Below are 14,514 nucleotides of genomic sequence, written 5' to 3' on the forward strand. Positions count from 1 at the left end.
GTGTTTGTAGTGCACAGACACTGAAAGATGAAATTATGGATGTGTCTGGAAAAAACAAATCACTCTTGTCATGTTTCTTCCTTTTCCCCCATATTATGTTAAAGAAATAAATCAAATGGCAGAAACTACCACCGTCTGTTTGGTCACTGATATAACAAAGCTCCATTTTCTATCAACACAAAAACAGCAAGCCGGCAGTTTCAGGTGTATGCAGTCTTGAAGCCATTTTATAGAAAAGCTTAATTTTAAAGGAGAAAAAACAGTGTTAGACCGGAGAGACAATCAAAGCAGAGAGAGAGAAACGGGTTTATGTATCTACCTGGTTTAAACTAGACTGATCTATAATCACCTTCTTCCATTTAGCTCTTTTTTCGCTGCCTACATTATTTCCTCCACCCTTCCCTCTTCTTTGACCTCTATCTTCCCATCACCTAACCCTGACTTTGCTCTTCCCCGTCTCCCCCACTCCCTCCCTTGGCACTAAGGTATAGAGAAACAAGCTCGTTGCCCTGGAAACAATGCAAATCGGCCCCAATAGGCCACTTACCAAAGAGCTCCAATTAAAGCCGGACCTGTTCTGTTTAATGGGTTTCATCCTGTTTGCCTTTTGGATACCACACACACACACACACACACACACACACACACACACACACACACACACACACACACACACACACACACACACACACACACACACACACACACACACACACACACACACACACACATCATCCACTTGGTCGTCCCTCTTGAACCACTACAGCAGTTGTTAACTTAGTACCAAGGAGTCTTGCTCTGTGTGTGTGTGTGAGAGAGAGATAGAGAGACAGAGGGAGAGGGAGAGGGAGAGAGAGAGAGAGAGAGAGAGAGGGAGAGAGCAGAATCAGAGACAAGAGGTCTTAACATTGTGGGTAATGTATGTACATCTCATCAGCAAAGTTCTGCACTTGTTTGTGTTTTTCCATTTGTGTGTCTGGATGTTGTAATCTCAACTGATACTGTGGATACATGTGTGTGTGTGGGTGTGTGTGTGGGTGTGGGTGTGTGTGTGGGTGTGGTGTGTGTGTGTGTACACCATCCACTCACCAGCTGCTGCTGACTTGTGATGCCAAAGTGATTGGCTCTATTTACTGCAACCAACAACAAATAGGACTAAAATCTCGCCCCACAGAGAGGAGACGGTGGAAGAGAGCACTGCTTACACAAGTAAAAGGGAGACGGAGGGCGAGAGAGAGAGAGAGAGAGAGTGTGTGTTAATCCATCACACCTACTAATTGTGTGGGTCAATTAAAGACGCAGGCTATGATTTGCTTTCTCACATCTCTGACACCTTGTTAATTCCAACAAGTCCTCCAACCTAAACTCAAATACAGTAAAAAAAGAAAGAAAACCATTGTACTCATGGAGCTGCACATTCACAAACCTCTGTCATGATAGAAACTATAATAAACACATGGTTCCAGTTATTCAAGTCACCGTTTCATTAGGGTTTGGCATAGAAACATGGGCATGGGTTAGAATTAGGAACAAAAACAACCTGCCTAGACTCAGAAAAAGATCACAGTTTGGGTTAAAAATAAAAAAAATAAAAAAAAAAGGTTGTTACAATAAAAAAAGTGATTAGGGCTGTAGAACAGTGAAGGATAAAAAACACTGTGTTTGACACAGAAATCAAACTGGTCTCCTGTGGCCCATCCATCCACACCAACCTCCTCCTAAAACAGATTTTGTTCCTCCATAAACAACATAACTTCCTCTTTTACTCATGATATAATTAGCGCGGTCACTAGAGGTCAACTAGCTGTAACACATGATTGTTGGTTGTAATAAGCTGCTGGCACAAACAACATATGGACTCATTTTTTCAAAAGGACAGTCTCGTTATTTCTCCTCTGAGAGAAGGGATGTCGTTACCAAACTTACTGTTGTGTGTGTGTGTGTGTGTGTGTGCGTGTGTGTGCGTGTGTGAGGGTGTGTGTGTGTGTGTCTGTGTGTGTGTGCGGGTTCGATGTGCCTTCTCATCTTGTCTTGCTTCCTAAAATGATGCCTGTGGTCACGTTTGTGTGTGTCGGCTTTGTTGTTGTTAGGTTTTTATTGATGTTTGAAAGAAGAGAGACATTTAGTAGTTGGGATACAAGACAGGGATGAGGCTACCTACCTAGCCGCATACTGTCTCCTGTCCAGGGGGAGAAATTGGCTCCTGATGACTTTGTGTGAGCAACTTATTTGCGGGCTAAATGGGAAACATTTTCGTCTAACAGAGAGCCTCTATCTCTTTTGTGCTTGGCTGGCTTCCTCCTCAAACTCTACTTCATTGTCAGCCTGTGTGTATGCTGTGGTCATCTTGCCTCCTCTAATTATTGCTACAAGTGTGTGTGTGTACGTGGACTGTGTGCATCATTAGAACATTTTATCTGTGTGTGTATCTATAATGGCGTGGACAAAACTTACTTGATACCATTGTTGTGGGGACATTACAACCAGTCCTTATAGCTTCAAAGGACTGTTTGTTGCTTCAGCCCTGGTTTTAGTGTTCAGGTTAGAGCTACACACTCAGTTATCATTAGGGGAAGGGCTTAGGTCATGCATTATGTCAATGAGTGTCCTCACAGCAATAGAAAGACAAATGGTGTGTCTGTGTTTCTAAGAGCCTTGTGTGCAATGGGAGTTTATTACCCAGAATTCATGGTGTTTTCACACAGGAGGTTTCAGAGAAAAGCAGGAGAGAGCAGAAACAGAAAGCCAGTGACACACATGTATAGACCAGCTGACGGACAACACTAAAGGATTATGGGAAAACACAGTGGCTGCGGTAGAGTGGCCATATCATGACTCCTTTGTGTGTTGTGGTATTTGTAGTCTTTGTTTTCTTTATCCGAAACCATGTCTTTGCAAGTTTTTAGTTCTTCTGACATTGATCAACACGCATCTCTTTTACACAAATATTCTTTCCAACACCCTCATCTCACACACACACACACACACACACACACACACACACACACACTTATTCACACGCATACACACAATCACACTCACTCTCTCACCCCTGGTGTTACTCATCCTGCCGGTTCACAGCTCTTTCAAGTGTTGATTACAACCATTACACTGCTGTGAGAGTGAAAAGTGTGTATGCAGTAAAAGTGCTTTATGTCTCTCACACACACTCACAAGCATGTGAACACACACATACACACACGCAAACAAAATACCGTATGTTTTGGTCTCATCAACACAACGTCAACCGCCCCTTATTTTGGGTTGTAAATAAAGTTTATTCTTATTCATCCACATGTTCATTTGCATGTCAGTGAGCCTTCATGCACGTGCATGTGTGTGTGTTATTGTGCTGATTAATGTGACTCTTGTCTCACGTTCTCATGTCTGTCGCTGGTTTTTAAGCAGTTCTCACTTCATTTCTCAGACAGACAAACTTCACACCCCTCTACCCCCTTCTGCTGCACCCTGACAAGCACGTAACACACCCTCAGAATAGAGGCCTGTTACTAGGAAGATTTGAAGTGTTGTTGCAGTATCCAGGTAGATTTCTCTGGTTTTATGTTTATACTGTTTGCAGCAGTGGATACTAGGCCTTATTCTAGGATAAGAATAGAATTTGTTTTGCTGATTCTAACGTTGTGTGCATGTAAGCACACACACATACACACACAACCCCCCCCCAAATAAATAGTTAATTACTTTATGAATTACTATTAATCAATATAATTTACATAATCTCAAATTTAATAACTGCTGTAACAACTGAATTTCCCCTTGGGGATTAATAAAGTACTTCATCTTCTTCTTCTTCTTCTCCTCCTTATTGGGTCCTGTCCTGGCTGGTTTGGAGATAAATGCAACTTTAACTGATGGTATAAGTTTAAACTGATGGAAAATAATGTTAGATGTGTGGTTATTTAAGATGTTCTGCTTTTCCAAATATTTAAATAGGTTTGTAGGGAGTATTTTTTTAAGTTAGCATATACTCCAATAACATTGGCCATCATGAATACAACAAAATGCTTATACAGTGGTTCCACTGTGGGACGCAAGAAAATTAACAGCACTGAGTGGGTCTGCTGCTGTTCTGTTGTATTTTCATTCACAGCCTGCCCCAAGGCACCGCTCTCTGACTGATCTGATGATATCAAGAGCCTTTAATCAAGACACACAAAGACATTTTCAAATATAGTAAAGCATGCATACGCTAAAGGAAAGAACTAACTATCTACACAGATGTTTTTGAGGGTTTTGAGTATAAAAGGCCTGTAGACAAACATATTGATTGGCCTGATAGATAATGTTTGCTTCAAAAGACTGGTTTCGCATGTTTCCTTAAAAGATTGTATTGCTTTTGATGGTTGCGTGTTTTTTAACCCTTTTTAACAAGGACACAACTCAAGATAAGATATGCAGGGAGATTTGTTTTCACATGTGATCCTGTATTTCTTCAGCTTGTGCAGTAGTTGGAGTGACAGAAGCATCTTCATCAGGCAGGAAACCTTTGTTGGTTCCCATAGGTTTGTGGTGTTAAAAGCAACAGCAGAATATTTTCTTTATGAGGAATATCTTCCCTGGGTAAACGTACAGTATGACGCTTTCACTACTGCACATTTAAAATCTAACACCTCAGTCTCCTGCTGTTGGTTTTCAGCAGCTTCACTGGAACAGGCTCACATGCCTCGCTGAAAGAAACGTCAGATTAGTGATTGACGGGAAGATGTTTAATCTGCGCTGCTGCTGCTGCCTAGCTATTCGAAATAGCAACCCCCTGAAACCAAGAAAAAAAATTTGCAGCAAGGGAAATTCCAGGAAAGGATTGTGAATCTATAAAATATATTAACACAGTAACTGGATAATGTTTGAAATTTCTCATCCAATATGAAATGAGATGTTTCAGAGGAGGCAGATGGAGTAGATTGCCCAGGGAGTCTAAATCCAACAGTGGAAGTCTTTTCTGTTTTAAATAGAAGATCTGGCAACTTATGAACAACTCACAGCTGTGCTTTCATGAGGTCTTTTTTAAAATTACTTTAGAATATTTACATGCCTGTGCCTGCGTGTGCATGTGAATACTGTACCACAGACACAAACAGGGTCAAAGAAAACTAAAAATCCTTTTAAAGATTGAATAAATGTTGTTTGTGTGTTAATGGGAAATGCAGCAGATCTGCTTCATCTCTGTCTCCCTCGCTGCTATGCAGGTAAACACATAACCTGATTTATACCAATGCTTTGCACAGCATCATTTTTAATAGGATTAGTGCTTCACATGTGCTTATTTCACTGTACTGGGACATTCTCACTTTAAAGCACAAAAATGTGTCTGTGACTTTTATTTTGTAGTAAAACATGGGCTGAGTAGACGACACACCTGTGAAACTTACTTTACAGAACAGTAATGTCACGCCATGTGACTTCTACTGATTTAGAAGAAGAATATTAATTTTCCTAGTTATTCAGGAAAAGATGTTTGTGTCACTCTCATTTCATTGGGTCTAGTTTTAAGTTGGAGACGTCATGTTTACAGATTTACTTATTTAGATTACATGGACTGTTACTTTGGGATTAACTGTTTAAATGTCTGACCAACACTGTTATTGGTCTTTAAATCAATGAAAACATTACATGTGAGATTATCCAGAATTCCTGAAATACTGGTTTAAGCACATGATGTGAGAAAGTTCATCTAAAAGACTGGATCCCCTAAAAGATACAGACCCACAAGAATACCACAAGTGGACTGTGAAAATATTAACAACCGACACTCACACATTTTTCCACAATGTCATTTTGGATTTAACTTGAGAACAATGGTTCTCAAAAATTAATTTTAAAGTTGAATAACACCCAAACAATACAAATGTCATACGTTTCAATCAATGGAAATGAGACATGTTAGTAAAAAGGGGCACTCCAAGAAGCAGGATTTCAACACTGCAACAAGGCCACGACAACAACTACAATGGAACAACTCTGAAAGACTGACAAGACATCTGCGTGAATTCAAAAGAGGGATTCGCAAGAAAGTAAGGCAGGCACTCTGTGGGTGGTTGTCGGCCTCAGCATTTGAATGGGAGAATACGGGATTGCAGAGAAGCACAAAAAAAATCATGTAGAATGACCTCAAAACACAGGAACTTGAACCCCGAGAAGAAGGAAAGGACACAGGACTGGAGAAAAAGACACGACAGGCATTTAGAGATTAAAACATCCCAGCACTGAAACTCAAAGGAGAACAATTCGCAGAACGACAGAGGGTTTTACACACAGTAGGAAGATAAGAAAAGAGAGAAAAGAGATGAGAATAACAAAAGAATTAAAATATGTTCAGAGAAAAGAGATGAAGACACAAAACGGAGACCAAGCGAGATTGTCAGTGTGAAATGTGAGTACAAGAGCAGGCCGTTTTATCAAGCATCAGCTGTTATCCTCGATTCATGTCCTCTCTTCTTAAAGTGGGATACAGAGCTGATCAATGTGGTGCTTTGAAAAGATGGCTCTTTGTTCACACGATCTGATAGTTATAGTTGAAAAGACAGAAAATGTGTTTTTGGTGCCCACTTGGAGGAATAAAGTGTGTTTTCACAATTACAGCAAAGACAAGTTTTACTTGACATCCTTAACTCAATCTGAGCAATGTGCCGCTACAAAAAAATAATATTTAATAATATTAAAGTTCTGAGGCAGAAGACGTGGTCCCTCGAAGAGACAACACATTCATGTAATTAAAATGACCATATGATGAAAACATGTCAGCAATTTTTCTTTGCTCAGTCATGATTTTTTTGATTTTTCTCTTCTGTATTAAAATGGTCTAAAAAAAAAAAAAGATGACGTGAGCAGGGAGCAAAACATTTTAATTCCTGTTGTGTAAGACTGGCCAGCCTCATTTATGCAGTACTTGTAGAATAAATAAAAAAAAGTTGGTTTCTATCCCTGCTCCAAGAAAACACTGGCAACTCTTCACTTAGCCACTAAACTGGAAGCTTTTACCAGCAGAACTAGCCATTTTGTACAACCATGTGAATGGAGCAATTGCTCTTAGCATGGTGGGAAAAAAAGCTCCTTGACAAGTAAAAGCCCCCTTTACACCGTGCAGCATCCCACTGAAGAGATGCTGTTCTGGTTCAAGATGTTTAGCTTGTAGTTTCTGTCAGAGAGCAGCAAAAAGGTGTGAATGGCCCCGTCAGAAAAATCAGAGAGAAGCAGAGCAATGGGCCGAAGGAGAAAAATGGTGAAATCTCTAAAGCAGCTACTGTGTAAAGACCATTCAGCAAAGTTACATGTTTAAACTTCCTTTAAATGAAAAGATTAGTTGAGGTAGAATCAGTGGCTTCAACCGTGAATATTTTGAGCTCAGCCCAAAACATATTCGGTCCTGCCAAAGGTTAACACAAACACTAAGTTAACACTAGATTAACTCTGAGGCCACGGACTGATCTGGGACCGAAGTGGAACTAATTACAGCGTCTGAGAGAGGAGTAGTAATTTAGCGATGCACATGAAAGAGAAAGCAGGAGGAAGGTGCAAATTCACTGACTAGCAGTCATGAAAGCATGACACACTCTGGTCTACACATCCTGGACATTTTGAGAGAAAAAATGAAGGTAAAAGTGAAAATTAGCAGATTAGACTGTAAGAAATGAAGCTAATGGCCAAAGGTTGAAACTATTATTGAGTGTGTGAGTGTGTGTGTGTGTGTGTAATAACATTAAATAATTTATTATATTTGTAGGTGAAACTTCCCCAATCAAAGAAAACATAAGCTCAGTGCAGTCATGACTTACTCCCTGATCAGTTCAGTTACTAAAACACCTCTGGGTTGGATAAAGGTAAAATATTGACAACAGCAGCTTTGAATTAGCAATTAGCAAACATTACATCCAATCACACAAGTTCCAGTCAGATGCAGCTTGATCCAGTTATATAAACCAATAGCTACTGCACATATGCAGGCTCAAACCGATGGGCTATGTGGGTTATATAAAGAAAACACTATCATTGCTCATTCACACATTTTTCTTTAACAAAACAAAGAAAACTTCCTGAAAATAAAGACCACTGACAACAGGCAAATGGGCAAATGGGCCAGAGAGAAGAGAGAGCTGGATGTGGAGTCAGAGCTGGATGTGTACCATCTGATGAAAGCTGCTCCTAACTAAAGGCTACAGTAACATCAGGCTGTTTGCTTTGCAGCAAAATGTGCTTCTTCGACAGATCCAAAGAGCAGCTGAACAACTTTATACCTGTAAAAACTGAGTGTCAAATGGGCCGAATCTGGTTCCGTTTCCCGCTGACGGGATCTTACTTGGTCTTACTTGCATCTAAACTGCTTGGCTTGGCAGAATGGCAGAGGAGTGGTGTGAGCCAAATCAGTGTATACCCAGCAGCTGAATTAAAAATCCATCTTTATGGAGCAACACATTAGCCAACACTCACATTACTATCCTTCACATAAAGATCTACTTATAAGAAATGACCAGGATGGAGTGAGGTGCTGAAGAAAGTGCTGGGATGTAGTATATAACCCTCAGGTGAATTAAGTCTTTATAGAGTGCTGCATATTAGCCAACATTCACATTAGCATCTGCCTCCTATAAAGAAGGGAGCAGGAAAGGAAATGCTAGAGGAGCAAAAGGCACAGAAAAGATACTAAAGGAAGATTTATACACAGTGGGGGAATTAAAAGTCCATTTTTATAGGGTAACATATTAGCCAGCACTTACATTATCATCCCTCACATAAAAATATTAATTTATAAAGAAGAGAGGAGAGGTAGGTGGGGAAGAAGTGAGGAGAGGTGGTTGGAGAAGGATGCAGCTGCACTTTGGAGAGGTGGTGCTAAAGTTAAAAGCTGATATTTAGACAGACAAGGATCACAGCCCACATTAATGTTCAGTGAATATTGGGTTTAAGGTAATATTTTAAGGAGGCAGGAGGAAAGAGACAAGACCAAGGAGCAGAAAAAGATGAAGGAGAGGAGAAAAGGAAAGTGACAAAGATGAAGGAGGAGCAGGAAGACCTGCAAAATGTCAAGGTCTGTGTGTGTCAACAGGCTCTCTGCAGCAGAGCAGTGTCACTGACTTAAGACAGAAACATCATCAGGGATAAAGTGAAGAGAAAGAGGCTCATTTGAAATCAGTGGGACCACGAAACCTTGGAGGTCAAACACACAACAGACACAGCACAGGAGAGGTGAAGGAACCGCTGGTCCACCGAGCGTCACCTAGAGAAGAAAAGATTGGCTATAGAGAGAAATTATCCAAATGAAAACAGGGTGATGAATCGTACGAAAGCCTTGAAAAGTAAGGAGGGAGTGATGAGCAGCAGCAGAGGAGGCAGCATGATAAAATCCATCATTATCAAGGCCACGTCCTCACTGCACCTCCAGCAAAATGGAAAGTTCATTTGAGCTCGCCTTGTCGATCGAGTCTTCACACTGCTCTCACAAATGCGCCTCATGGCTGAAATCGTTGCTGTATTCTTCTGAAGCCACACAGTGGCAGCTCGAGGTGAGTTCAGTGCAACGGGAGCCCTATTATTCAGTGACATTACTCAAAGATTCCTTTACTTTACAACCTAACTCGCTCTGGCGATCAACACAGCAGCTCAGGTTGTGTAATTTGTGGCTTTCTGTGTGAAAGCACTACTGAAAATTCTTTATTCAAAAAGGCTTTGGATGAATTTAGAAGGATGCTTAGGGTAAAGTGGTAAATCTGACAAACCTTGACAACTCATGAAGGTTTCTCCAACTGACACCTTTCTCTTTTAAGTCATTTCACTGTTGTCCATAACTGTTGGCAGTAGACACCATCTGTGCCGCCATTAATGTGAGCAGTTTGGCAGCATAATTATTAAGGGATCCCATTGTGACGTACAGATGCAGTGTTTCAAGCCATTATATTGTATTTGATCATTTATTGCAGAACAGTTTAATGCCTTGCTTAAAGAACCCTCTGCAATAATGGCATCGATTTAAGGGTAAATAAGCTGCTACACGAACCTGACCTGAACCTAGCAGGTTTCCAAAATATGGTCTTTTTAAATGCGGTAAATTAGTATTTAGTAAGGTTCTTCCTCTAAATCACTACCTGTCCACCATATTTAAGGGCAGTTCAGTTTTATACCCAGGAAATAAAGTGAAACAGCTGAATGTCAGGATAAACACTTCCAATCACCTGAACAATTTTACACCAGGATGTGAAAATAAATATATTGTCATTATGTTTAAAGATGCTACAAATAGCTGCTTCACTGTGATTAGCAGGCCTGTTGCTGAGGCCTGAGCAGAGCTGTAGATGCTGACAGGAAGAGAAAGGTGAACACAAAAGGTGTGGAGACAAACACACACCAACACTGCTAGTAGCCAGCAGGCTTCTGAACACCTGTCATACCTGCCTGCTTCAATCCCATCACACACTCCCACGCAAATACACAACATACCCCGCGAATGGTTGTGTCAGGTCAACACAGCAGCACTAGTCCAAAAACACATGTTCCCTTATTCTATGTTTTACACACACGCACACACACGCACACACACACACACACACACACACACAGTGACCAGCAGCTCTGCTCCACCTCACGTCAACAGTCTGTCTTTCCCTCAACCTGCTTGTCCTTCGTCAGTCACTTTCCCGTCCACCAGTCTGCATTTGTTTCTTCCTCTTAACCTCATCCAGCTCTTCCCTGCTCCATATCTGCATCTGTCCACCTAAACAGGCGGACCCACACACACACACACACACACACTCATCTGACTTTACACTGGCCAATGTTCATTTCCCGAAGACTTACCGTAACATAACCCTAACCTTAAACCGAGCTAACCAGGTGCTAAAATGTGATGGTTTACATGTTGGCACCAGCACCAGAGGAACGGTGAAGTAACATACACATGAATATACACACACCCTCTAAATTTTCATTTTGTGTGTGTGTTTGTTTGTGTGCTATTTTGGGTTTAATTGTGGGTCTAGCTGAGATTTCCAAACTGAATGAAAAGAGAGCAAAGGGTGAGGGTGGGATAAGGAAGAGAAGGGGAGAGGAAAAAAACAAGTGGTGGAATTCAAATACTTTTCTTATCATCAGCAAAGTCCAAAAGACAAAAAACACAACAATGAATTGATCCTAATTGTCTGGAGTCTGCAACCCATGATGCCCTGTGCCCAACAGCTCCATTACTGTCCAAAGAACTATTAAAAACACATCAGTGAAGCTCGTCATTACACTGGTGTTCCTTCATTATCATGAACATTCACTGTAGGTCATTGATACAAGTGGAAAAACATAAAATGTTTATTATTCCACAGCTGAAAACACCCTCCAACTAACACACCACTTGCTCCTGTGGTGCAAAGTTGTTTGGAATTTAATGAGATTCAAGTAAAAAAAAAAAAAAAACAGCAAAGGGAGTTTTGCCTGAACCACAGACAGGTCAGTGAACTCAAAGGACATTGACTGATGGACTAACTGAACGATTGGGTCTGAACTTTTCAGGGAAATTGTTGACAAAAAAAATAATTAATGACATTCAAGACAAAGAGAAAGGTGGACAGAGAGAGAGGAAAGTGACAGGAAGGGCTAAAAGTCTCAACACATCATTTTCACATGCTGATTAGTGAAAGTTTAAAAAAAAAAAATAGGGGGCAGGCAGTAGATACAACAAATACACACACACACACACACACACACATGCATTTACACACATTAACAGACACACAACCACAGACACATCAACTGCTTATTTCAATTAAATTAAAGCACCTGCCAAATGCATCCTCTAAAGTTTGGATAGAACTTGTTTTAACTGCAGCCTCAACATACACACACACGTACACACACACACACACACACACACAAACTACGCAACATTCAGGTCAGATGCAGCTTGAGCAGAGTTACTTTTCACACATTCACTCCATCGTCCACTTCTTGCCTTTCTCTCTTTATTCTCCATTTGTCTTTATCCCTCCATCTCTGGCAGAGAAAAACAGAAGGCAGGGAAATGGAAAATGGAGGGAACGTGGTGTGGTGAAGAGAGAAGGGGGTATAAAAGCTTAAATGAAAGAAAGAAGAGAACGAATGAAAAAAAGGAGAAGAAACCAGTGCAACAAAAAAGAAGTCAACAGAAGAAGAAATCATTATGAGAGGAAGACAAGAACAAGTGAGGCACAACAGGAGGAAGGTCGAGTTGAAGGTGCGAACAGATTTCAGCAGCCATAGTGTGAGTGATATCAGGCACACATGCACACACACTCACACAGATCTGATGGGCTGTCACTTTCACCAATGACCTGCCACTTCTTGTCCTTACACCCCAGCTGGGATCCTTATTAACAGCCAAGAGTGATCCCGCCCACCTCCCCAACCTTGTCCTCCTGAACTCCCCCTTTTCTCCACAGTTTTTTGCCTTCTCACCTCCTTGTCTCTAAATCAGATCAACGAAAACTCAAACCGACCTTCACTACATCCCGTACCCAAACTATAGTTTAAATACATTTACTACAGTCACACGATTTCAAGTCTATTTGACAAGTAGGCTGAATATTCAGTGTATACGGAGAACATAAGGACAGCTGCTGTAGGTGTTTGCAGTCCAGCACGACCAGTCAACAACCAAAAAACAAAAGACTATCGACATTAATAAAAAAAGTGGAAAATAAATGAAAAAACCAAATGAAAACTCCAGAGAGAATTTAAAACTGATAGAAATCCTGAAGATAATAAAATAAAGAAGAATAAGAGAGATTCCATCCATCCATCCATTCTCTATACCCGCTTATTCCCTAACCAGGGTCACGGGGATCTGCTGGAGCCAATCCCAGCTCTATAAGAGAGAGCTTGAACATAGAAAAAGACAGAAGTAAAAAAAAAAAAAAGCTCCACTCACCTGCACATTTGGTCCTGGTGACCAGCGGTGGTCCCGGAGGCCCCGTTCCTCCCTCCCCAGGTCTGGACAGGAGCACCTTGATCTCATACTCCACATCTGGGTCCAGATGCCACAGCTTATAAGTCGGGGAGTCAACCACATGGGTCTCAGCCCAGTTCCCCGAAGTGGTGCGGTACTCCACCTCCTTCAGGATGATTGGCCCATCGCCGATGATGCTGTTGGCATTGGGTTTGATCCAAAGGTAGGTGGCGCCAACGGCAAGAAGCTCGGGTGGAGCAATTGGCGTGGGTGGAGCTGTGAAATGAGAAAAGAGGTGGTAAGTTACTGTAAGTGAAGATTCTTTTCGAGCTTTCTTTTTTTCTGGTGTAATAAAATCAGAGAGTTTTCTATTAAAAAGTCAGCAAAGCACATTGTCCCTCTTGAATCATGCAATTTAGTCTTAGCACCAATCAGAAAACAAATACATCCTCCTGTAATTGTACCCCCCACTTGATCTTAACACTGAATGAAAACACAGTACAGAACTAATCTTCCTCCTAAAAACAATATTAACGTCCAATCAGTGGTGCCTAACTATGCAATCCATGGACTGAAGCCTCCGAGCACTCTGCAATTTTCAAAAGTAACCAACACAATTTGAAATGCATCATTTTATTATGTGATGATTTATGTACCACCTGCTTTTCAGGACTTTCTTCAGCCTCAATTGATTTCCCCGTTCAAACATCTTTCAACAGGATGAAAAAAAAGGCCAGGATTTTTAATCTTATTTGGGTTTTTTTTTTTTAAAAGGTTTTGCACAGTATCATGTCGACATCCCAGTCCAATCTGAGGGTTAAGTTTTCCATTATGGTCTGTAACCCTTAAACACTCATGGACCACTTGAATATGTTCTATGTTTAGTGTGTAAGGAAATCAACTGTCAGTGTGAACTAGGAAGCGATGAGAGCCAAAGCTGAACAGTTACAGTGTGATGGAAATGTAAATTGAAAGGTGACACAGTTTAACTTTTGCATTGAAAACAGCTGCCACTAAAAGCTAAAAAGGAGACACTTCAGGGAGTGAATTGTCTACCTGTAGCACTAATCCATCACACTGTTGACGTGTTGCTGACAGCTACTTCGCCACTAGACTTTCACATTATGCTACTTTAAAATAATGGCCTCTGTCAAGCTTAAAAGCATAGGATATTTTATAACCCCCACCTGCCTCGCGCCCCATTTCTTTTTTCAAAACAAAAGTTCAGGCTGCAGCTTCTTTTTCAGAGCAAGAAATCCAACATCAACATGAATAAATGAGACTGCACTGTAACGATGCATAAAACGGTACGTGGCGAACAACACACGTGTTACACTGCACAAATCCCACATGATGAAGAAACTAATACTTTATATGTAAGAGCTCTGCAAAAGCAGCTGCACTATAAAAAACAGCCTATTGACATTTTAGTCCATTGAAAAAGGCTATATGTAAATTGAACATGTATACATTTGGATGCACTGTATAACCATTGCTTGCTGTACATTAAGCCACATCAGGCGGTAAAATATAGCCCTGCGGCCCATGCAGTGCTCGTCTCTGCAGCAATGAGAGGCAAACCTGTGTTGTTTATT

The 14,514-nt window shown here is 40.9% G+C and overlaps 1 protein-coding gene across 1 annotated transcript in view; it reads right to left on the bottom strand.

Moving 5' to 3' along the window:
• ptprt (protein tyrosine phosphatase receptor type T) overlaps nt 1-14,514 on the bottom strand; it is a 266,980-nt gene that overhangs the window by 160,513 nt on the left and 91,953 nt on the right. Inside the window, exon 8 of the mRNA XM_026307430.1 lies at nt 12,902-13,195. Within this exon, the coding sequence (XP_026163215.1) occupies nt 12,902-13,195 (294 nt within the window). The remainder of the gene's footprint in view (nt 1-12,901; nt 13,196-14,514) is intronic.

Source organism: Mastacembelus armatus, chromosome 5, assembly GCF_900324485.2.
Source record: "Mastacembelus armatus chromosome 5, fMasArm1.2, whole genome shotgun sequence".
In the NCBI taxonomy this organism is placed as follows: domain Eukaryota; kingdom Metazoa; phylum Chordata; class Actinopteri; order Synbranchiformes; family Mastacembelidae; genus Mastacembelus; species Mastacembelus armatus.